The 26798-nt window shown below is 42.3% G+C and overlaps 1 protein-coding gene across 2 annotated transcripts in view; it reads right to left on the reverse strand.

The window, feature by feature from the left end:
• LOC140675292 (protein pangolin, isoforms A/H/I/S) overlaps positions 1-26798 on the reverse strand; it is a 119288-nt gene that overhangs the window by 70008 nt on the left and 22482 nt on the right. For both annotated transcript variants that reach the window (XM_072909639.1, XM_072909638.1), the window contains exon 3: positions 22436-22539. In XM_072909639.1, the coding sequence (XP_072765740.1) occupies positions 22436-22539 (104 nt within the window). The remainder of the gene's footprint in view (positions 1-22435; positions 22540-26798) is intronic.

A 26798-nucleotide genomic window follows, 5' to 3' on the forward strand; every position in this document is an offset into this window, starting at 1 on the left:
CATAGTAGAGCTACAAATTGCATATGACCACGTGTGTCGATACGATCGACAAAAAATGAGAATGAAAACGTGAGCACAGCGCGAGAGACCAGAAATACGAACAAATTGCGAGGAGCACCGAGAGGCCATTAAAGGAGCGAAAGCGGCAAAAATGCGAACAAGCGCGTCTCCCTCTTTGTATGTAGGTTCTCTCGTGATGAATCCTCCTCCTTTCGCAGTCGGTATTTATCGTTTCCGCTTCGTACCACTGTTACGTGAGATACTTGTACGAACAAAAACGAGGGCAAATCTCGAAAATTACATGTTTACGTATTTATATTTATGTGTACTTATATAATAATATACATATATAAAGGGGAAATGAGATAGTCATCGAAGAATATATAATTGTGTAAAAAAAATTTACGAAATTATCGCAAAGTTTTCGCGCGAAGCGAAGAAAGAAACGCTATATAAGCGAAATTAAATAGAAAAATGTCGAGACTGAAGAGGACCGTCCTAAGACCGGCTACGCGCAAAGTGTAATACGAGACGGGTCGTGGAACAGCGTAATAGTACACCTCAGTAAATTCGAGCCTTACCTTCATAACACGCAGGTCGATTTTATTATTGATTTTCATATTAACGATCTTTTGCAATGAAATAATTAAAGCATCAATTTATTTTTAATAAAATATTTCCAATAAAATGAAAAAATTAATACTTTTTTTTTTTTTACTCAAGACTTTTCTCTCTCTCTCTCTCTCTCTCTCTCTCTCTCTCTCTCTCTCTCTCTCTCGTCACATATACTATATTATTATATTTATACTTGCAGCTCCTTGTAAACTCTTTGACTCTCGGGGCGTAATAAACATACCCCGGGCAGATTTATCATTCGATGTATTACCGGGACCGAGAGAGATAACGCCAAAACGAGGGCCCTCGGTCGATATAAATCTCAAGTCTCATTACGAATACGTATATATAATGCATTTCGCGCTCTTATCGATATTGATTTATTCGTAAACTCGCTCTCTTCGTTTTAACGTCTCGTTAATCTTCTCACTCTGATTACCGTCCGGTCGTGACTCGCCACGGCCCCGAAGATTGGCCCGGACTCGCACAACGGACGGACGGCACCACTAGAAGAGGAGGAAGGGGCGCCGTCGCCCTCCTACACGAAGAGAAGAGCAGCTCGCCTTAAATCACCACCGTCCGATAATTGAGGGGGTCCTTTTGCGCCGCAACGGCATCTCGTTCCGGGCGCATCCCGCGAAATTGGGAGAACGAAGGGCCGCGCCCTTGTCCCGCCCTCCGTGCGTCGGCGCCGAGCTTCCGTGATGCTCCGTCGAATCATTCTCGCCAAGGATCGCGACGAAATCTTTCTCGCGAACGGGTAATCTCGATATCCCGTTGAACATCGCGACGTTTAAAGAGATCGAATTCGAGAAACGGAAAGCGTTTCGATACAACGATTTTTTGTCAAAGTTTTTATAACATCATAGAATAAAAAAAGAAAAAAAGAAAATAAAATTACGTTTTTGTTAAATTTATACCTAAAAAAAAACTTAAAAAAAACGACACGGAATTTAGAGGTGTGAATAAGTATGTATATACTTTCACATGGTGAAAAATTGACATTCCCAGATGCATTTGTAAGATGCAACTCGATTCGAAGCGTACTATGTATGGCGGGAGTAATTCTAGGTAGGATTTTCTCGCTTGTCAGACGACGGTGAATTAACCAACGCGTGCAACGTGTAAGCGATTATCTCGCCAACAGCCAGCGAGCCTGGAAGCCATCCGGATAACAGGCCAACCGAGCGTATCCGTTTAACTTGTCTCGCATACGTAAATGACGACGTGTACACGCGATGTTTGTTAAAGCCAACCAATCTTCGGTTTATTGTCGGCGGAAAGCGTACTCGTTGTAAAAATGTACCATTCAGGTCGTAAACGTCAGAGACTAGCGCTTGTGCCCCTTTAATTATTTTGTTTGGCTCTCGTTTTTTTTTTTTTTTTGTATTAACGTTAACGCTGACATCTCACCAATTTTTTCACTTTAATATATTAAAAAAAAATAAAATAAAATAAAATAAAATAAAAATAATATACATATATTATTTCTGCGCAAACGAAAAAAATATTTTGACGTTAAAACGAAGAGAGAAACATATCGTTGCTCTCAACAATTATAAAGAGTTAATGATTAGAAATGACCGAATATCGTTATCGATTAGCACCACCTTGGCCTAATTGCCGGTAATGTTAATAATAATAATATCGTTTATCCGACGCGTAGGCGGAAATAATTGCGCAAATAATAGCGAACGACGGTAAAGGGCGAGATACACGAACGCTATGACTGTTATTAAGCGAGATTAATTCGTGTTAGCATAGTTATGGTAGTGTGAGACTGCTTCGCGTTTAGATCTACCGGGTGTATGCTCGAAAAATCAACTGCATAACCGAGTATGCCGAAAAAGGTGCGCGTTGCTGTTTCATTCATTTCATCGTGTATTACATCATCTAAGTCGCGACAAGTATCAAGAAATGATTGAGAAATGTCAACACTGAGCGGTTACTGATCAGTTTACCGAACTTAATCGCGCGGTAGCGATATATATATATATATATATATTACGGAACATTCCTGTAGAGTAACGATAAGAGAGAGATACGCGTAAATACAGTAGCAGACAGCATCCGATAACAGGAACCACGTCCCTGATGTTTACTGCGGAATATAAACAGGACCACTGCCGTTGCGCAAGTCGCGTATCAGTTGAGACAGAAGCGACGCGACGAGATATGTCACGTGATAAGCATGTGTCGATCAAATAGATGAGCAAACAAAAATGATACAAGTTTTGAAAAAATACCTAGTGTGTGTTGATAAATTCTTAATCTTATATCGCTATATTTATTTATGTATATGTACAAATAAATATTAATGAAAAAAATGTGCCAACCAACAGCATTATTAATATTTATTTATTTATTAATATGAGACTTGTCGCGTTAAAAAAAAATCATAATTAATTATCGCTTATAAAGAAAACAGAGTGGAATTTTTAAGAGCTCCCTTTTCTTGAAAGACTTTCTAAAAGAGAGAGACCTATACCGAAAGGACTGGTGTTTAGTGTCGAAGAGAAATCTCTTTTACGTTCCTCACTAGCGTGTGAATCCGAGAAACAATAGACCGAGACCTGCCGACCGAGTCCGGGTCCCGGGTCCCGGGTCCCAGGTCCCCGGGTCCATCGGATGAATAAAACCAGCATCAGAATCGGGTTCGCTCGGAGAATCTCCGGGGGCCATGTGTGGACACGAAAGGGCGTTTCGCCCGCTCAGTAGTGAAAGGGAGCGGGGGAGAGAAAGAGCGAGAGAACGAGCATGAGGAGAGGGGGGAGGAGGACCCGTTCGCCAAGGGCTATAATAACAACTAACGCGAGGTTGCGTTAAACGCCGCATTAGTCACATCCGATAATGATAAAGCAGCGCCGGGAAGTTCGCCATGCGTCGATATATACAAGACCACCGTGCACGGGCGTGTGCCGTGTGCGACACGACGTGTCTGTATCGCTCGTTATGCGTCGCGTAAACGAGCATCGCATTTACGTCATTACAAACCAAGAGATGCACACTTTTTTTTTCCCCCTATTCTTTATTATTATGAATTTATATTGATTTTTTTTTTCCAGCGCAAACAGTTATTTTTTTCTAACGCGAACCGGACGCTGATATTGTTCGACGAAACACGTCACGGTTATTTAAATACATACATACATACGCTTCTTCGATGGCCTCACACGTGCACTCTCTCGATAAAAATATCGGCGTCGGATTTTTGCGCGTTTTTCGGCCGCGTTCCTTCGTCCCCCGCGCGTCCCGGGCTTCGATAAAAATTACGGGCGTCACGAGCTCGGTAAAAATCCGACCGTCCCTGGTTGGCGTGCTAATCGACAAAGAGGCGACTGTTGTAGCACGAGCCTCGGTTAACCATGAAGGGCTTAACGGTCTCGTCGAGGCGAAGCGATTTAAAGCGGCGGCCGTTCAGCGTCGTGCCGCATGACGTAGCCGCCACGCTCGCAATGATAACAATGATAGCATTGTCTTGCCGCCGAGTTGTCGATGACGAGATGCGCTTTACGAGATGGCACTTCACGCATGTAAAGAAGCTTCCGTGCGAGCAAAAGGTATTTTTTCATTTTTGCAAAAAAGCTGTCGAATGCAAACGAAAGAATAGAAGAACATTAATTGTATATGAAAGTTCGTATATGAATGTATGTGTCTGAGAGTGTAAAGAAATACTTTAGATAATGCAGCCATAAGCAATTATTATTTACACGCGATAGCAAACAGTAACCAGTCAACGTCCAACGATATCTATCATCAATCGTTAAATGTTTCTAATACAATGATGGCGTTGTCTTTCCTTCTTAAGAAGGCCCTATCGACGATTTCGGTAGAATCCCGTCTAATCAATTACATTCCAACAGATACAAAATAAACAAAATACCCCAAAAAATACCGAACCGAGGACGAATTGTATTTGATAAATCAACATTAAAGTTAATAATTTGCAAAATCTACATGCAAGAGACGACGAAAACGCAACATCCTTCGTCATGTCGTGCTGTGCCACGCCGTGACGTGGTAATTACGTAACTCGCCCACGGCAATTACCAAAGTTTTAATTGCCATAAGCTGCGAGCGGCCCCGCAATAATGTCATTATTCTCGGCCACTCGCGTGGCCGCCTTAACCGCGAGAGTGGACGAACGAGAGAGAAATAAAGAGAGAGAGAGAGAGAGAGAGAGAGAGAGCGAGCGAGAGAGATCGAGAGCGTCTCTTCGACGCGTACTTTCTTCTTTTCACCGCGAAATCGAGGATTAGCGGAGCCCTTTTGCGGCACAGAGAGACGACGCAAGCCGAAAATAACGAGTCACGAGAAAGTTTTCATCCTTGTGTTCTGGCGCACCAGCCTAGTGGTTTTCTGTCCGCGTCTAGTTACGTTTTGAGGATTAAAGCGTGCCCTCTCCGTCCGGGGGCCTGCTATGAATATGCATTATGACGACGGTGCATAGGGCAGGTGCGAAGTTTTGCGAGAGGCCTTCTCCGGCCTGGGCGATTCGCCCCTAATGGGCACTCTCTCACTATTACCTACGCCCCAAAAAGCCCCGACCTTCTCTCTCTCTGTCTCTCTCTCTCTCTCTCTCTCTCTCTCTCTCTCTCTCTCTCTCTCTCTCTCTCTCCTCCTGCACTTGGACAGAGAAGAGGACAGGATGCTATAGTGCTTCTGAGCATGCAGAGACTAATAGCGGACCATATCGGCTGCCCATCTGAGCGCCTCGGAAACCGGTGCACCCGCGGCGGTGGCGGCGGCGGCGGCACCTACACGCATGTCGAACCATCGATATCGCCGTTGAATTTCAGCGGCTCTTATCTGCGTCAAAAAGCCTTTCGATCACGCGCCTTACTCTCGCTCGCGTGAAATAAATTGTAGCGCGCGCGCGTAATCTAGCCAGCTTTCCTCTATCGCACCGAAAGGCTTCGTCACATCCGTCAATTGATCCTAGAGTGCCACTTTGGATCCATCGAATTTCAATCAAATTTACGCGTAGTATTTTGCGCGAAATGATACTTTACTGAAAGTTCAAATACTTTGTACTTGAAATATATCAGAAAGAGAGACATTGATTTGAAAAATTATTGATTTAAAGAAACAAGGCGTCTGAGAGGATCAACATCACGTGATGTGCGAGCAGGCAACTAGTCACCTGTAAATGTAGGTAAAGCAGAGGTCTGAGTCACGCAAACGCTGAGCGAATCCATCTAAGTCTTCGGGTCTCCCCTTCTCTCAACCAACGATTTGCCGACTGTCATTAATTAGAGACGCCCAGCTCGTCATCTTCGTGTCACACGAAGTCTGCGATGATATCGGATATATTTTATCTCTCTAATGCTAAATTTCTTGTCATTTGTGACCAGAACCTTAATTTACCACTCGCGTAGCGCTCGCGCGACTTATTTAGTCTCAAATGAGAATTCGCTTAATCGTTGGTTTCTTGTTATTAGTCCGCGACATGCAACAGAGATTAGGAGGCATGTTGGCACAGATAGAATATGATTGCGCGTTAATATCCTCACTCACCATTTTTCATTCTAAGAACGTGGATTGGAGTACTCATTAATAAGCTACGAATCGCAAATATCAATGTTTTATACATGAAAGAATTTTTATTCTATTAACGCATTAGTGTTTTAGAATTTTTATCTTATTGTATTCATCACCAATTTGATGATTTATTATCCTAAATAAAATATTAATAAGAATGGATATGGTACTGTATAATAAAAAAAAAAAAAAAAAAAAAAAATACCAATCGACTAATATTCTTTTATCAGCCATTAACTGCTGCATTTTATTCGTCTTGAAATAAACTTTTGTATAAAGCCAACGTCTTACTTTGTGGAAATTTATTAATTATTGAGAGTTCTGATTATATTTTTAATAATTCTAAAGTTCTTAAATGATTAAATAAATAATAATTCTGAGTATTAAATTAAAAAAATTGAGACGCCAAGTTTATACTACGTTTCATTTTGTCTGCAAACGATAAGCATTTCTTGCCAGATTTTAAGTGCTTGAGAATTTCACAATAGTTCTACAAAAAGTTCTGCTTAAAAAGTATTAAAATATTAAATAATTTAAATTGCAAAATTAAATGCTGGTCATATCGAAATATGATCAGCATTTGATGGTTCTATCGATTAATGAGATTTCGTGTTTCTGCAATCACTTTAATTTTCAAAGAGAGAGAACTCTATATATAAAAATTATTAAATTTTTATTAAACAAGATCGTCCAAAACGCCAAACGTATAAATATCGAGATGAGGCACTGGTTGTATTTTTATCGACTTTAATAAAATTTTCTATCAGTCTGTAATCACTTTTAATTTTCAGAGAGGATTTTATGTGTAAAAATTATTAGATAACAAATTAGATTGGCTGAGACACCAAACGCACAAGTATCGAGATGAAACGTTGATCATATTTCGATTATTCTATCAATTTTAAATGAGATTTTGTTACTTTTTTTTGGTGTCGTTCTGCAATCACTCATACTTTCTGAATAGAGTTCCACGTAAAAATTATTAGCAATATTTATTAAACAAATTAGATCGAAACTCCGGTAAAACGAAATCTTATTTACATCCAGCGTCTCGGGTGATCTAATTTGTATAATTAATATTTTAATAATTTTTACGCTTTTTGTAGAACTATTGCAACACTTTTAAGCGTTTAAAATCTGGCAAAAATGCTAAAAAAATTGTTAAAGGACAAAATAAAACGCAGTGTGAATATGGCATCTCAGTTTGTTCCATTTTTCCCGTATATATATATATATATATATATATACACGAGAGAGAGAGAAAGAAATCATTCGCGATATTTTTATTCAATAACATTATGTATACGAATATTATATGTTTTATGTAGGCAAATGACAATTTTTTTTTTTTAATATTTTTATACACAATGCAAAACCAATAAATAATTAACAAACAATAGAATACATAATTGATCTTATACATAATTTCTTTAATTTTTCTACGTAATTTCTTAATACATACAGACAGAGTCATTAATGCTTTTACATGTGATTTTATACACATATCGAAACACATTTTCTATATATGTATATACAAAATATATAAATGTATTGATATGTGCATAAATTCATTTGTAAAGGCATTAATGACTCCTTCTGTACATATGTACAATTAACTTATTGTAGATAAGTGAAGATACAAACGTCTCAGCTCCATATTTATATATCCGACATCTCGAACAATTTAATTTGTTTAATTAATATGCTAATAATTTTTACGGATAGAATTTTTTGTAGAACTATTGTAGATATCATAAACGCTCAAAAATCTAGTAAGAAATATAAAAAAAAAATCGTCGGCGAACAAAGTGAGACACAGCGTGAACATGACGTCTTAGTTTGCCCCGAGCTATTTTTTGAGTTTAATAGCAAAACTGTTTGTTTAATCTATCAAGAACTCTAGAATTATTAAAAATAAGGCCTCTCAACAATTAATGAGTTTCTACAAAGTGAGACGCCAGTTTCACACTGGGGCTATTTAATTAATTTACTAAACGAAAATTCATAATACCAAAAGTTTTTAGATAATTCTTTTTTCCTGTATAAATATAATTCTTTTGCCTAATTATATGTATGCTCTAATCGTATTAATAAAGATATATTTTTTATAATATTACAATATGTTATTTTTATATATTAATTTTTTCCTTCTTTTTCATTATGTTCTTATTTTTAAAATGTATATCGATTTTATTGACTAATTTCTCAGTTTTTGTCTGTCTTTAAAAAAGGCTGCAAGAAAAAAAAGATTAAGGTAATATTATCAAAATTGTGTGACGTAATCTGGAACAGCTTCTAGTAAATATACATATTTGTATATGTCTATGTCTATGTATATATATATTTATTTTTAATTTTCAATTAATGATAACGTTAGAATTAGAAACACAAATGACAATTTTGGATATCTTTCTTCTACTTATTTCAGAGCTATTTTTGCAAATTACTCAGCAGTTTCTCGCAGTTGCATAAAGCTCGACAATTTGGTCACTGATTAAAAGCGCGTGAGGGCGATTTTCGCAAACCGACGAGCCCTCGGAGTTGACGCTCGAGATCGAACGACGGGCGCGACCCGAAGAAATTAGTATTGCACCCGTGCATCGGGTGATAAATATTAAACAGACGATAAAAGCCGCGCGCGCGGACAAAGGGCATAATGAAACGGCGGAAAGCGCGCGGCCAGCAAAACAATAACAGGGTGAGGCGAGCGGGGAGGGGAAGGGGGCAGAGGAGGAGCGAGGGAAGGGTCGTCGACGGCCAATTGCGGTAAACAATAAGAAGCGACGAATTGTAATGCACTTTTGTTTTCCTTCTTTTTTTCAGCTTTCGGTCAACCGCAGGAGTGGCCTAACGTGACGTCATGTTTTTTTTTTTCCTTTTTTTTTGCGAGCCACTCATAATAGCGCACCTTACCGGCTATTACCGACGACCGGCACACCCTTCTCATCGTTCACCACCGCAGTAATACACAGATTTCATCTCTTCTCTCCTTCCCTCCTCCCTCTCTTTCCTTTTCTACATTTCTATCTTTTCTCTTTCAACTTTTCCGCGTTTATCCCAGTTCGTAAGGCGAGATTTTCTTTTATTGCAAACTACGTAGTTCTCTAATGGGACAAATCCGATTTTGAATATTTTCCCGATACACATACGCGAATAATTATTTTGATATACAAACGTGAAAGATTTTAGTTACGTTTGCAGGTCATCGTATGAACGTATAGTTCGCCTCGTTAGCAAGATACTTCAACACGTGATTTTAATCTGCCTGCTTACGGGAGTCTCTCTCTCTCTCTCTCTCTCTCTCTCTCTCTCTCTCTCTCTCTCTCTCTCTCTCCCGGTGGAAAACTCTCTATAGAAAAAATATATAATATTTTATCTTTTTTTCCCACTATATACGTGCGATACGGAGAAATTCTCGCGATGAGGAAAAAAATCGGCTCTCTGACGCGGAGGAGAAGCGCAGCGGCTTTACAGCTGCGCAAATGTTTAAAACCACCGAGCAGAATATTTTAATTGAAAGATCGTCTCTCGATTGTAAAGCAACGCACAGACACTTGTTTCGGCGCGTGGTGTCTGTGCACACGCGCCGAAACAAGTCCGCGTGTGACGCCAGTTTGGCGAGAGGAGAAAGAGTCGGCGAGTTTTGTTCTCTCAGACGGAGGAGGAGGGCTATATCTAGTCTCTTTCTCTTTCTTTCGCGCGCACTTTTGCACCTTATTATTATTTCAGCGCTGACAATCGTGCGCTATCGCTTTTTCGCGACGCGCAGAACCGGCGGAATTACTGGTGCTCGACAAAATAACGAGCGGTTGTGCCGAGAAACGCGAGAGAGCAGCGGCACGCGAGACCATTACGAAGGAAAGGAATCGTCGCCACTCATATATTAACGCGAATAAAAAGCGCGAGTAGAGGGACGGTCGAAGAGAAAGGGCGGTTGCGCATGAGGACGAGATTCCATAATATTAGACGCGGAGGTCAGGTCGACACGAAGAATGTAGCGTACCCCACACAAGAGAAAGATTATTTTTTAAATTTTACATTAACTATATCATATATATTTACTCAAAATCATCGCGCACAATTGTCACTTTGAAACACTTTGACGCAAACTGATTGTATCGATATTCGTTCCAATAAGAGAGAATTACCAGTTTACATTGTGTTATCCGATTATTATTATTATATCCTTATTTATATATTATTAGTTATTATAATATATATATATATATATATATATATATATATATATATATTATAATAACTAAGTGTCCCGAAAATAGATTACATATATATATATATATATATAAATAAATATATATATAAAATGCGATGGCACGAGATCCCATAAGAGCGGGGGAGAGGGGGGAAGACGAAGATGAGCAAGACGCATCTCGGCGTTACTAACCGAGCGATAAATTCCCTCGAACGTAATCCGCGGTGAGACACAAGGCGTTCTCTCTCTCTCTCTCTCTCTCTCTCTCTCTCTCTCTCTCTCTCTCTCTCTCTCTCTACTCACGGTATCTACCTCTCAAGGTGAATGATGCAAATGCCACTGCGGTCGACGGTCTTTCCATCGGCGCGCGAGAGCTCATTGTGTATATCCGTTCACTTGTAGGTAATCTACTAACTAAACAAACGACCGTCTCATTTTCTTCGATTCTCACGTTTTAGCCGAGACATTGGCCAGATTTTTTTTGTCTTCCGCATGTTGCGGGAGAAAGAGAGAGGTAGAAGCAATGATTTGTGTTTTACGTCCTTTTTATTACCCTCTTGTTAATAGACTCACAGGGTGATACTCTCCTTTTCTAACCAATTATCGCAATGAGCGCATGAACCCGCAATTAATTTCCCTTTAACGCCGCCATAATACCGAGAGCCGACGCGCCCGCAACAATATATCAGCGGCATTAGAGGGAAATTAATTTGAGCTACGAACGAGCCTTGAAAATGACGATGGTTTAGGCCTCGGGTGAGCGGAAACCATAAAATCGTCCGGCCTTTGCAAACGGGGAAAGACCACCCGCACTGCATGGAGACCTACTTAACTCTGAATGAGTAACGTCCCGAAATTGTAACATCTAGAACGTGCGTTGCGTGCGACCAACTGAAATATCCATCTACCTATATATCTAATTGTAAGATTTCAGAGAGCATAATCTACTTTATAAGAATACCATTTTTCAATGTGGAAAAAAATAAAAAACCAGATTATTTCGTCCAGATTTTAATTCAAACTAGACAAAACGCCCCCTCGCCCCCGTCGCAATTGGCAAGAAAGCAAGCAAGCAAGAACGCAAGAATTGCAATGTGTAAGCAACGGGTATAATAAATCGCACGTAGCGCAGGGCGGGTCGCATTAACGCCGCCTTTCTAACTAATGAGACCGACCTCGTGCCGCGCACTAGATATATAATGAACACGTCATTTCCATTTACTCGCCGCGCGTGCAATAGAGAATCCGATCCGGCCCGAAATTAACGTTCGACGAGGCGCGGCCTCGGTTTCTCGGACGCAATTTTCCTACCTTCGTGGGACTGCGATCGATCATGTACGAATGAACAGAACGAATGGACAAGAGTACGATATCGCTCAGCAGCGACAGCAGCCATTATCCGGAGATGGTGTGACAGGTCCTCAACTCTAAGCTTTACGTTACACGTATCCTTCTTTTTATTATCTAGACCCGGATAAGGCAATTTTTCATTTGATATTTTTGTGCGTGTTATTATATATGTATATATTATTATTAAAATTATTTAAAAAAAAATTATTGTTTGTGTTCTCTCTTTACATCCTAGTCATTATGATATATATAATATTAACTTTATTTCCCTAGTTTTTCTAAGTTTATAGTTAAAGCACTGACTGCTGTGCCTCCAGGTCGCTTCTGTATGCTCGAAACGGGCTGTCGAGAGTTCGCACTGTAATAACCGAGGCTCTCGTCGAGGGCCGTTTCCATCGCAAAATGGCCACGGGGGAGAGCGGTAAGAAGGCGCGGGGAGAGACGACGACGGGGGGACTCGCAGGCAACGCAACCCCCTTCTTCTTACCGCTAGCGAGAGAGTTGCGCGTTTCCATCGTTGCGCGAGGCCGTCCCGGCTCCCTTTTTTGCTCCCCTTTCCCCCTCCCCCCCGCCCCCGCCCGTCTTCCGTTCCCTTCTTTCCGTCCGACCGAATGAAAAAGCGAGCGAGGGCTTGTTTTGTGTCCGGAGCGGAGGTATCGACGGTCTCGGACTGCAATTTAAAGGAGGCAAAATGCCAAAGCACACCCGCGCGTAAAACCTAACCCCCTTCTTCTTCTTCTTCTTCTTCTTCTTCTTCTTCTTCTTCTTCTTCTTCTTCCTCTTCTTCTTCTTCCTCTTCTTCTTCTTCTTCTTCTTCTTCTTCTTCTTCTTCTTCTTCTTCTTCTTCTTCTTCTTCTTCTTCTTCTTCTTCTTCTTCTTCTTTCTCCACTTTTCTCATCCATCCATAGTCGTGCGCGTTTTTCTCATTCCATCCCCCTCTCGCCCTACTCTAAATTTGTGCTTTACGATTTCTGGAAACTGCCCAGTCCTGCGTAACGCTTCTCTCTTCTACCCTAAAGTCTCCCGTACGTTGTGTTCCAGACGAACCATGACGGAATCTTTCGAGGGAGAGATATTGTTGTACCCTCATCGAAAAGGAGATTCAACGAAACATAAGCGGCGAACGCTCGCGGATCCGGACGCTAACTCGATTTTTACGGCAAGTCTCGTTCGATGATGTTGGAACGATCGACATTTCACGAAACGTTTCTTTTCTCAATCCGTCAATAACCGTCACCGGTTACTTCGACTGGAAATACACGGTTGTGTCTTTTAAATCATCAGACAACCAGAATAGTTTTTGTTGCGCGACGTCCGGGTTTAAAACCTTGAGCGTTTAAAGATGAACGATGACCGTCGTCCGGAGGAGGGAAATTAGGCTGTCACTGATTACGATCGGGATGCGTTTTCTATTTGGGGAAGCATCGCTCGTGTCTTCCCTCGTCTTTCGAAAGGGAGAGGTGGGGAACCGCCTCTTCGGGAGGCCCGAAACCATACACGCTATAAACTTCCTGTGGCGTAACGCTTAAAATAGCCGCACCGCGAAGTTAAAAGGAAGGAAGAAAAGGTGAAGCGGAGGGTTAGCCGACTGGCTGGCTCGTTTTCCTACTTCGATTAAAGAGCTCTCTTCCAATGAGTCAAATCTCGATTCGATCACGGCGCTGGCAAAACTTTTTTTTTTTTTTTTTTTTTTTATATCTCTTAAATTTAAGCATCTCTTATTTCTCTCTGTTTCGTTCTCGCGACAGAGTGGAAAGAGAAAGAGAGAGACGCAGACAGACAGACAGACAGACAGACAGACAGACAGAGAATTGAATCCGATCGAGAGAAACATTTGACAATCGAAAAAATAGCCGGAGACGTCTGCGGTTCGATTCGTTCACGATTCACGCTTCGTTATTGGCATTAAATCACGAACGGCACTCTAGGGATCCGCGGGCGGTACGGACGGACTTCTGCAAACAGGTTTGCCTTCGCGCGCAGATTTATTTTCTCGACGAGGTCGATCAGAGTAGATTGAATTTTCTACCAAAACAAGAGTGTACGATTTTCTTATCGTGCGCTTAATCGCCGTGATATATCGCGCGTGACATTTATCGTTATTTCCAATAGTTATCATGCGCTCCGCGATTTAGAGCCTTATTAGAATAATCATTTTATTAGCCGCGCCATTTGAAATTTATATCGTAATTGTGTTAATCTGTGGTGTATTCCCTTTTAGATATCCATCTACAGGCTGATTAAGGAACGTCGAATAAATTAGAGAGAAGGAGAAGGGAGAAATAACGGACAGCGCCGTCGAGTCCGCCAGCTTAAGTGGTTATCACATGGCGATGAGTCTCGCAGGCCGTACAAACGGCGTGACCCACTTGATCCCGCTGCCTACAATGTGTCGTAACGGTGGTGATCGCGCCTGTCGATAGCTTAGCCTATCGATTAATAAATACACGCGTGTAGTAGCCGTCGTCGGACGTACGATATAAAGGCCCGCGTCATGGTGAAACTAGAATTATGGTCGACATTGTCCTAGTTTCTAAGACCGGGAGAGACATCGCGAGATTACCTTCTGCGATGTAGTAACGCGCTACCCACGCACCACCAGTCCACAGTCTCTCTTAATCGAATGATCTCTGCGAAAGAATCTCGAGAAGGAGAGACAAAGAGGCTGGTAAGGCGCGTTGCGTTATAATATAACACATCAACTAATTCCGGGGATTCCATCCTATACAGCATCTAATACCCGTGGCTTACTTTGCAAAAATCGCACACGAGCCACGTGTGCGCTTTGAAATGAAGGAAGAACGGAATATTGAACGCGGTAAATTTATGCAAGCGTGATAGTTTACGCGGTTTATATTATGTATACCTTGCCATTAATTCATGGGATTAATTCGTTCTACAGCTTGACGCGTGCGGCTTTCAACGGTTTTCATATCCTCGCGCCAGCGGCGTTTATAACGCTAGAAAACAATGATGGCGCACCCGTGTCGCTTTGAAGTCCGTAATGGGTTAGAATGGGTTTATAATAAATTAGTGCGTGCCGACGATAGATATGACGTATATCGTCCATCGGTAACGACGCCGACCAGATGCGTTCGGTATTAATTTTCAATTTCCCTATTCCGCCGATACGTATCGGCACGCGAAATTATTAATTGGGAAACGTTAAAGGCACGACTGAAGGAATTCCAACGAATTCCACGCACATTGATCCAATTGATATTTTTTCGTGGATGGCGGAAAGAAGTCGTCGGGGGAAAGATCGCCGATCGCCGATCGCCGATCGCGCCGCGCGATCCCGCGTCCCGTCAACGAAATTAAAACCCGCGCACGGCATTACTTGCACAAAGAACTTATAAATATTCTGTAACGATACCCCGACACACTGGATTGATTCCCCAATTAAATGCAAATGAGCGACGGGGGTAAACTAGTGGAACGAGTTTTATAATATCCCGACGGTGGCTAGAAAGGTGGCAGAGGGGCCTCGTGAAATCTATCCTACCTAAGTAGATAGCACGAGCACGGCCAATAAATTAATTATTCACCCAATAACCGAGCTGCAGCCAGCAGCAACTCGTGTTCCTCCCTCCCTCCCTCCCTCCCTCCCTCCCTCTCTCTCTCTCTCTCTCTCTCTCTCTCTCTCTCTCTCTCTCTCTCTCTCTCTCTCTCTCTCTCTCTCTCTCTCTCTCTCTCTCTCTCTCTCTCAAGATTGTCAAGTCGTCCTCTCGGCTACGTTATTTATGATCCTATCTGATATTTATTTTCGCTCATTTGTCCTTTTCAAATTGCCTTCTCTTTTGAAGCGAGCTTTCACACATCTACAGTCTAAAATATGCCGGGTTTTTTAGATTTCGACAACAAAAAATAATATATTTATTGTCATACTTTCTTTTTCTTTATTCTTATTCACTTCTATCGTAATTATCTAGTATCGTATGTATCTAGTTTTATTCAATATCTCGCTCAACTCACGCGCACAGACCTTTCCTTCTCATTCAGATATCATCGATGACAAATGCATTATTTACGGTATATTTCACAGAGGTTTGCTCGGCCAGAGAGAAGCCTACAATGATCTGTTTGTAGAGACGCGCGACCTGCGTATATAGCAAGAGAAGTCAGCGAGACGACGGTGACTCTTCTTTGAACAGCGTCCCCGGTCGTGGCGATCGTAAACATTCCCGCTTCCGTTTTCAGGGTGGTTAGTTCTGGGCATTCTTCGGCGTTCACGGTCCACCCTGGTATTTATTCTGGCTCATTTGTCCCGCAGGAACCGCCGCGTCATCGAAGGGAAAAAAAAACCCTGGAGTGAGCCTTTCTGGATTTATACACCAAGTGTTCGTCCCCTTAGGGATCTCTACGGGGTCTCAGGTGTTAACTGTAAACGGGTAGTGGCTTGGCTCTAATACGATCTTTCGGAATCTATGTTCGTTTGAAAATCTCAATGAAGAGAAGAAAAAGTTTAGAAAAGAAAAGATGCGAGAGGATGGAATTTTTTCCAGAAAAAAAGATTATCGTATTTTTTCAGCCATTTCAACTATACTGCGAACATATATTACAATACAAAGATTGCTACAGCCAAAAAATATTGTTATTATCGTTCTTTCTAATATAAAAAGTATAAAAAAGATATTTAGATATAAAATATTTCAATTTTTATTTTGAAATTAACAGTAAATTCTATGCTGTAAAATTATATTTCATCGGTAATTTTAACAAATGTTGTCTTGTGAAAAGAATGCGGCAATAAATCAATTGTACTAGAGAAATAAATAAAGGCAAATGCATATCGCGATTGAATGGATCGCTGAAGGAGAACCAAGTGATAACGATAAACACGGTCGTTTCAGTTGAATGGACATTCGTCCGTGAAAGACACGAGTGGGATTCGCATAATATTGTTGTCGTTGGAATTCCTGTAACGGACGATTACGTCAAACGCGCACCCGCTGAACGAGCCGGACGCGACGCGACGCGACGCAACGCGACGCGAAGACAAAACCCTCTCTCGTCCTGTCGCGCAAGAAGGATATAAATTTCGTCGCGTGGGCAATCTCGTTGTCGCGTGTCGCCGCAATTGGCGCGTAATGAGAGAAAGGATGTATCCAGGCAAACGAACTTGACGATGACGACCTCGTTCGCGACCGAGAAACTGCCTCGACGAGTAGTTCGAGAGTCGAGAGAACTCGAAAGCTAATATCACGTTTGAGTGTCCGCTTTAATTGTTTAATGAATCTTGCATCTACACGCAAACATGTCATGTATAAACTTTCATATCGCGTAATTCATATTTCCCGACATACTGGTATTTTTAATTAACAGCGTTAAATTACATAATCGAATAAAAAAAGCATATTTCTTATTGTCAAATATTATTTACGCCAGTTGTCAATAAGCTTATCAGATTAATCTTCTTCTACAGCTTTTTTTTTTATCGTGTTGCACGTTTTAAGGTGGAACGAGATCTCGCGCTTGATCTCGATTCGCGAATCCGCTCGCAATTTTTCCCACGCAGGGGCAGGAAAACAATTAGTAGGGTTCTCGGGACAAGGGAGAGAGTAGGTAGCGTAATGGAGACGGCGTATCGCACGGCCATCTTGGCATTAACGGCCTTATGCGGTATTATCCTCCTGAAAAAGGGCAATCCCTCGTTCAGGAGAAAAACGGAGATCTCCGGAGAATATAAAAAGCGTTGGAGATCCGGATGCCGACGCCCGGAACTAAACGGCGCCTTCGCAGCACCCAGAAGATATGGCAAATCTCGCATAAATACGAATCGAATTCTTTGCGTCCTTCGCGCAACGAAATAATCCAACGACAACTGCGGAATAAAAGTCCGACGAAAGAGAAGGACGGGGCACATCTCTTCCGCCATGGAGAGACCGAATAATTAATCACGGCACTCCACTCTTCTCCACGCCATTCTCCACCGAGAGCGCGACCGAGCAGGGTCGTAAGAAACGTGCGTTTCGACACCCGCTACATTCATTCCCTCAAGAGACTCTCGAATTTACGCTGTCTCATCAATCTCCGTCTCGCCCGCTGCAATAGCAACGCGATGCGGCGTAAAATCGTCGATCGGATGCGATCCGATGCGACGCGACGCGTGACATCACATTTCCTCTCTCTCTCTCTCTCTCTTTTTCTCTCTAACTGTCTTCATAGTCTGGAACGAGCTACCTGATATGGGGAAAGGAAAGCGGCGACTGTCTTCCCACGAGTGGTAAGACGACGGTTCTTGATTGGCAAACAATTAGCGGCCGCAACGTCGAGAGGAAAGGGGAACGACGACAACAAGAACCGAACATACCGAATAGGTATGTATCACGCGAGCATCTCTGACCGGCGTCACGCATCCCCCTTGTAACCACCCTTCCTCATCTCTCTCTTTACCTACTCCGGTAGGTCGCTCGTATGCCGATATCTCTACAATGAGAACAATACCGTAGTTCTTCCGCCGGAGCGAACAGACAAAGGGTGTGCCCGGGACAAAACCATCGTCACCGTCGTCGTTGCGAATCTCCGGGGAATTCTAGAGGCATGTTAAAATGCTCCGAATGCAGTGTAGGTCACAAGCCTCTTTATCTTACACACGCTATTCTCATTAATATATCTAAATAAATGCATCTCATCGTATCTACGTACAGTAGAATGAAAAAAAGCAAGAAAGATAAAGTGTTCTAGAATCTATATTATTTTAAATAAGTTTAAGGAAAAAACAATAAATACCACAAGCGATTAAAAGATAAATAAATGAAAAAAATATATACAATAAATATATACTTGAGAATATGTATGCGTATATGATTGTTATTTAAAGATGAGTAAAGAGGAGAAGTGGCAACACAATTTTTGACTTGGTGCATTATATTGACTTTCGGATAAAACGTGTCGCAATTCGAGAGCCTGGCGTTTTAATATAAGGGTTTTGTATTTCGTGTGCGCATTCAGCGAGACCTTTACAGAGAACAAGCCACTCGGTCCTCTGCTGTCCGCTCTTCATCTGCATCCGCTTCTCTGCCTTTCCGATCTCCGATTCTCTCTCTAGCTTCCGTTTTCCAAAACCGAACTGTGTGCCTCGATACATCCGTTATTTTCGCAAACCTCACGTTCCTTTTAATTGGTGGGACGCGTTTCGTTGCGCACGAAAATGGCACGAAACGCTCGCGTGTATTTTTTGTTTCTTCTCTGCGTATATCCCCCGTTTACCCTGTCGTCCCTTGGACAGTTCCAACGGCTTTTTCTACGGCGTTTTTCCACGGTCGCCGTCGAAATTCCAGCAACATCCGTTGCCTTTGTCACCGGCACGACGCGGCGCGGACGGTAACCATCGTCATCGTCGCGTCGGCGGGATGTAACGCCGTTGTAGGGACTCGAGTATCGATGTCGTCGCGAGAATCGGATGTACAAAAGATGGAAAGGTTATTTTGGCAGCGGGCGTTTCGTTGTACGAAAGTTGGCGATTTCGGTTAAATTTCTCGACCCTCGCCCGTTTCAATAATACATCGGACGACATTCGCGACATCGGGGCCACGGCCAGAGCGGTCTAATTGCGCATTTCTCGCGCGGCGCGGCGCGGCGGTCTCTTATCGCGAAATCCTCGCTTTCGAAAAGCGATTACTCGATTGAATTACTTGTCCATTGCGTTCTCGCTGTTAAAAAAACTCTTTGTATTCCGCGAGGCGTAAGCGGCGACACCCGGCTGTACGCGAACCGTTTAGCAAATCGTTTTCATGACAGCTCGCAATCGGCAGTGGATCAGCAAGAAAAGCGTCTTTCCAGCTACTTGACAGTCCCGCGAAATGGTTGATTCCCCGATCGCCCATGACGGGGCATGTAGTCGGGAGAGAAAGAGCCTGAGCCTCGGTGTGTGTCCCGGCATTCCTGCGAAATGCGCTTAAATGCGCCGCGACGAATCGTTAACGGGCTTCTAATCGCCGCGCGTTGCCAGCGAGGTGGCAAGTAACGAACGACAGACTACGGACTCGGAATGGTTATCACGCACGCGCTTGCTTTTCTCGCCGAGCGGGTCAAGCGAGATTGGCAATATTTGTTGGCGAACGGTAAGCACGTTTCTCGACATGCGCACGACATACTTCGAAACTTAAGACAAGTTTCCCTCGACGATTAAATGCCATTCCCGCGTGATAAATAAAACTTGTACTTGCGAGTAGCGATTCCTCCCTATATTCATAGACATTGCTTTCTTTCACTATTTAAATATGATTTAAATTAATTAAATTGGATTATTACACTGAATCGATATTTCAATCTGTATATTGCGATTAATTTTACGCAACTTTCAAATTAAATAAACAATCGCGGGCAATGCGTTAAGATCTACTTAGAACGGCTAACGATTCGGAAGTGATGTTTGCGCGAGATTTCGAGCGAGACTCGCTTCGCGCCCCGTAGCCGCCTTGAAACGGAGGTAAGCGTACGAGAGAGAGTTCGCCGAGACACGCTCGTTGTCGGAAATAACGACATAATGACATGGTACAGGATGAGTGCCCGAGGTAGGTAAATCCAAGGCACGGAGAGCGGAGACCAGAGCGCGCGCGCGCGCGCGAGAGAGAAAGAGAGAGAGAGAGAGAGAGAGAGAGAGAGAAAACCAGAAGAACGGGATAACATCCAGCGAGCGAAGAGGAGGAGAAGGAGGTGGATCATCGGCGTGTCTCGGCAGCATCCCTGATCATCGCCGATGGTTCATCAACTTCGAAGAGTTGAAGAGGCCTTAATAAGGCCTCTCTCTCTCCCGCTAGAGTCTGAATCACGTCACGCACCCTTTTACCTTCACGTCTCGACCTGATTTCGCGCGATTCTCCCCGCCGGACTGTCAGCCACGATTTCGCCGGATTTATTAATCAGAGTACTACGCCCCAAATTTGCATAAGAAAATAAAGACGTGGTCGTGTACGACGCTTGGTGAAATGGAGAATTGAAATCGATATAGGTGTAACTCCCATAAACCAGCGATATCCGTATAGACACGCAACAACAATTGGCGTGATCTTAATAATGGAAAATTAAAATTTAACATACTCGACCTTTCTCGATTAAATATACCGTGATAAAAGATTAAAATGTCAACGACACGCTTTCTCGCCAAGAAAGGAGCAATTTTATCCTCACTCTCGTGCGTATTAACTCGCAACCGCTAACGAGGGGGCCGGTATGTGTATACGTACACGGTCCTCTATAAACGCGGCGACATATTCCGTTCGTTTCTCTAATTATTGACCTTCGATGGACGCGTACGCGCAATCGCAATAACTTTAATAGCGCTTTATCGCGTTAACGGCCCGGGGTATAAATCGCCGGCGGATATATATTGATACAACGCGAAATTCCACGGTAAATGAAACAACGGTGAAATTGAGTGGTCAACGCGCCGACGCACATTACCGCGATAATTCCCAATAATTTATCATCGCCGCGTTGCGTTGCACAACGAAACCCGCGCACCGTGTAATCGTCGCCGCTGCATTTCCGAGCGTTTCATAAAGGATTAAACGTCGTCTCGTATCGCGCGTTTCGCCTCGCGGAATTTTATCGGCCGTAAAGAATCGACGAGAGGAGAGGTGGAATGGGGAAAGAGAGAGCGCCTCTCCTCTCCTTTCTACTCTTAATGGGTTCACGCGCTGTGGAATCGCGCACAAAGCGCGACGCGGGGTCCCCGCGAGAGATCGCGACCGCGGCCATGCCACGCTCTCTTTAACACCGAATCGGCTCAATTTTGCCCGCTATTTAGCGACGCCATGCTTCGCCGCAGCCGAATTAGCCGGATCCGCGAAAGCACGCTCGCTCGAATCGATACTCGGCTTTTTCGCGGCTTAACTCTCTCGCAGGACCGCTGCATATATTTCTTTCAAAGACGTCGGTATATCTAAAAACATTAATGGCAGTGAGAGACTGATATAGAAATGCGTGATATATTTATGTTTGAGCTTCTCGATACTTTTATATAAATTCCAGCTATAAAAAATTTTAGTATCAATTAGCAATAAAAAGGATGCCCTCGTAAACGTATTTTTTATGAAACGATATTTCAAGCATTATCGATATTGCCTTTCAGCAGCATCTTCTATTGTATTTATGCAAGTTATTTTAATGTACCATACATATTTATACTGTATTCTTATTAGTAATAATACTCCTTTATTATTCGTTTAACTCTTATATACCCATTTTCTTGTCATAGGAAAATAAATTTTTTTCTCCATTTCAATAATCTTTCTATTTGACATCATATCGAGTAATTTTTATTTTATTTTTATCAATTAAAAAAAGTGAAATAAATTTTTGTTAGAGTCCCATCGCTATTTAAAAGTTATTTTTGTATTTTTTATCTTTCATCAACTATTCCGTAAATCTTCTTAGAAGCGGTCAACGAAAAGACGACGTAGTCGCGATTAATCTCATAAACTCGCAAAAGAGAGAGAGAGAGAGAGAGAGACCGAGTACACGCGCGAGACTGTAAATATAAATCGTGAATCCAATTTGCGGACGCCATAAATCAATAGCGTGATCACGATCCGGCGCGCGGATCCGACAGTCCGAGCAAGTCAAATCGGGGGCCCGGACAAAAGACGCGGTACGGACGCGCCGGTTGTCGCTCGAGAACAAAAGGGACGAGCTGTGGTGGCAAGTCCGCGGCATGCCAAATTTGACGGGAATAAAAGCAAAGAGAAGCATAACCGGACTTCTACTCACCATAGAAACGGGGATGGGTCCTCCGGCTCCATTGGGGTACGGGTACGGCGAGACGAGGTAGCCCATGTTGAACGAGGATGTGTGCGGCGTAGGATCCACCTTTCCTGTTTCGGAAACAAATGAGAGAAGGAGCACGATTATTATCAATATAATTCCCACTGTTTATAATTCAGTAATCAAATTTTCCGCCTTTCATTATAACAAATCTCATTCGCTGACACATTTATAACTGTCGTAAGAAAATATACTCACTTTTGTCGCGTTTTTATTTATAAAGTCAAGACCGAGTAATAGAAAATTCTGATCTGTAATATATTTCGCTCGATATTATTTATCAGACGGGTTTACACGGATCGCTGCACGTTAGTTTAACGTTAAACGGACCACAAACGAAGAAACATACCTTTAAATGGTGGTCTGCACGCAAACATAACCAAATTGTAGAAAGTAAAAGGGAGCCCGACGAACCGGACCCTCCTCTCTTATAATACGACAATTTGCGTTTCGTGCAACACCGACCTTAATTATATGTCCTTATACAAATTGTTTTTGTTTTTCTTTTTTCTTTTTTGTTTTTTCCACAACAATTTGTCGAGAAAAGTGCGAGAGATCGCGCGATATTTATTTTATCTAATTTTATAAACCCAATTCGTATTTATCTCAATTTTTGTCGCAAATTTTCATGTAGAAATGTTTTAACTGTACACGTACATTCACACATCATGTAAAAAAAAAGTACCCTTCTCGACATAAAATATTAAACAAAACGCACAATCAGTCAATCGCGTTGCACGACTTATCGATTATAAACTGCGCTGGGAACGAGTCGCGCTCGCAATTTCACGTAACGTTGCATTTTAATCGAGCCAATAATCGGCCGCTTGATCCGCATACTTGTTTTGCCAGATACTTGTTTTTTCTCGCCTCTAAATGTCTCTTCGTATAAATATTACATCTACATTAAAACCAGTCTTCGTTTAATGGGATTCGGCGTCGTTCGCGCAGAGAAGACCGATCCCGATGCGAAAACCTGCTCTAAAGATTCAGTGGCGATACCAATCGTCTATCGTCTATACGGCTAATCCTTGAGGCGCGAGACGGATGCTGCGGTCGGAGAAATCTCTCTCGGGCTTATCCTTCCGCGAAACTGGATCGTCGTCCCGAACGACAGGAGAAATCCGCGCAAAAGAATTCGGTTCGCGATACGATCGTTCCGAGATTGCTCCGTAATCAAGACGGATTTCGCTCTTGTGGAATCGTCCGACAGTTCCCCTAGTTTGTTCCGTGAAACTCGATCGTTTCCATTGGAACTTGCCCAAGTTGATAGCGATCGTCCGTCGATCCGGCCAGCGAGTCTAGGTTAGCATCACGATAGATTTGATCGTCTTTAGGTAGTCGACGATACAGATTATTTCGCCATCGTACTTGTAACCTAACACGCGAGGAAAATAACATTAAAATACTCGCGAGCTTTATAACGAGAGAGAACAGCATTCCCTCTTTCCCTCTTTCCCTCTTTCCCTCCTTCTCTCTCGATCATATCCACCGAGCGCACGCGGAATTAAAATCATCCCGCGCGATAATTTCAATGAGTTTGCGGGAGATAAGATCCTCTCTCGACACTCGACGCTCTGTATACATAATAGTTGAGGAAATTAATTGATACTTTATATTCTCTGGATACTCGCGCAAATGCAACTGCACGTCTTCGATGCATGAGAGACACTCAAGCATCGAAAATTTTTAATATATATTCTCGCTATTCTTTTTAGGATCAGTAAAAAAAAAAAAAAAAAGAAAAAAAAAACAAAAAAAAATGTAAACTAGTTTAAATGGACAGCCGATGAAAAGTGTAAGTTCAATTAATATGTACTTCTCTCGTCTACAATCTTGTTCGCGGTCGTCCCGGTCGCTCTCCGGTGACGACCGTGAAAGGGTCAATTCTTCGCGCCGGGCCTACGCGATCTCGATCGTCGCGCGACACGAGTCAGGACCGTTGACCTTTCCCCCGGAGGAGGGGGGGGGGGGAAGGGAATACATACGAGAGACACATACGCGGCACTCTCGCTCACGCGCCCCAAGTTATTAAGACGCGAACACACGCTTCTGCCGCGTCTCCTCTGCTCACGCTTCGATGCAATTCGCGCGCGTTCGCGCGCGAACGATTAAATTGTCAGCTACGCGACTCTATAAATAACGCGACGCATACCATCGAGTGGAGTCCCGCGATCCTCGTTTTATCAACGCCCGCGAGTCCACCGATGAAAAGCCCTCGCGAGAGCTGGTTTTATCGAGTTTCTCGCGTCACGTGAGAGAGAGAGAGAGAGAGAGAGAGAGAGAGAGAGAGAGAGAGAGAGAGAGAGAAGTACAACAAAATCGTGAATTAGAATATCAAAGTGAACGCTAGACTGTTATAAAGCAATAGACACCTCGTGTTTAGAGAATAACGATAAAAATAAATCTCACGATGCAATTGCATATCGATCGGATATTCGTGAAATCCCGCATATTTCGGTGCGGAATTTCCGCGAAAAGGTAAACGCTTGTCTAGCGTTCAGGCAGAACTTCAAACCGCGTTCCTCTCGCATCTACTCGCCGGCGAGTGCATAACATGTGCGCCACACTCCTCGCGCCCAAAGTTTATTGCCAGCTCGTTGCCCCTCCCGTCCCTCCGACCCCTCGCTCTACCCGCTTCGTCCTTTCCATCACGATCGGCGCGTCTCTCCTTTCCCTCTTCAGCCTTCCTCGCGCCGCGTTCCATCGACCTTCTAACAGGCGCTATACCGACTAAAAGTTCGTGCACTCGACTTCTCTTCTCTTCGTTTCCTCTAGCCTCCTCTCTTCTGTGTCTCTTTCTCTTTCTCTCTTCTTCGCTCCTCTCCCGCGAGTTTGTTTACTTCGCAGTCTTGTTGGAATAATACGCCGGCACGGTAATTATAGATACCCGGGGCCTCACAATGCGACTCTGACACAAGTTTACAACCGGAGACACACACCCGCGGATACTTCTCGGTACTGATACGCGCGACGACGGCTGACAGCGAAAATTTTGACATCCGATACCAACATCCGACCTCGACTTCTTCATCGAGCACCCGGGCGGTCTGTTTTCTGTCGAAAGTGTATCTCTCATTCATCACGTAATTTGATCAACGTAATTAAAATGTATATAAATGACATTTTATTTAATTTACAAATGTAAGAAAATTTTCATCAATATTGTAACGTCTAATTTCAAGGCGAAATTAATTCAAAACGAGTTAAAAAACATTTAAAAAACTTTTATGTAATCTTTAACTTTTTGTTTACATTTATATTTTAAAAAATTGAAATCTCGACACAACTGTTGTAGAATATTTTTTATTACATAACGATGTAAAAATAAATAAGATTTTATAAAAAATTAAAAGTAGTCTCAACGAGAAATGTATTCGAAGTGAATACGGAAGAGTTAAAATTTATATGTGAAAATTAGGTTTAGGTAAATTTATTTATTCGTATAATAATATTTTTATTTCAAGAGTTGCATTGAAAAAAAACTATATATTATTTCCACATTACATACACAAACGAAATGTCTTTACGAATTTCTCTCACAATCTTATCTCCAAGTAATATAATCAAATCAAAAAGTTTACTTACACGATATCAAATAGCAAAATATAATATAATACATGTAATAAATTTACTTTTTAAGTATACTTATAATTTTTAATAAAAAGTTTCTCTGTTTAATAAATATATATATTTATTATACATGTTTTATAAAACATAAAAGTTATAAAGTTCTAATCTAGAATTATAATTTGTTTTATTTTTAAAGAGTGATCAAGAGATTAGATAGACTTTACATATTAAAGAATGGGATATTGTTAATTTAATTTTGGATAATTATCAAAAAATAATTTTTTCCGATATGTTAAAGTTTTTTTCAACATATACCCTTTATATCACGCAAGAAGAGAATTCCACTCTTCCTTTCTGTCATGTGAATTTCTTGTCGAGTCTCGGCGGCGAGAAAACACGCGGAGAAAAGTTGCAAGCAGCGCATATCAATTTACGAGAGGATGCGCAGCGATCGTGATTGCACGGGTTCTTAAGCAATATCCCGAGTTATCCCGCGATTCCGCATCAATGATTCTTGGAAAGGCGCCCATTAGAGCGCGGAAGCCAAAGAGCGGAAGTCGTGAAGAGATTATTACTTGGGCCCCAAGTATGTCCCGAAGCGCTCTCGATCTCGCACTGTCGAGTACTCGCGGGTTGTTTCTCTACGTATTGTCTCTACGATCCAGAGGATCGTTTCCGTTTGACATTTCGAATAGCGCTTTTTCTACCACATGTATCCTCGCCAAACAACGAAAGA

This window comes from Anoplolepis gracilipes, chromosome 17 (assembly GCF_047496725.1).
Source record: "Anoplolepis gracilipes chromosome 17, ASM4749672v1, whole genome shotgun sequence".
Classification (NCBI taxonomy): domain Eukaryota; kingdom Metazoa; phylum Arthropoda; class Insecta; order Hymenoptera; family Formicidae; genus Anoplolepis; species Anoplolepis gracilipes.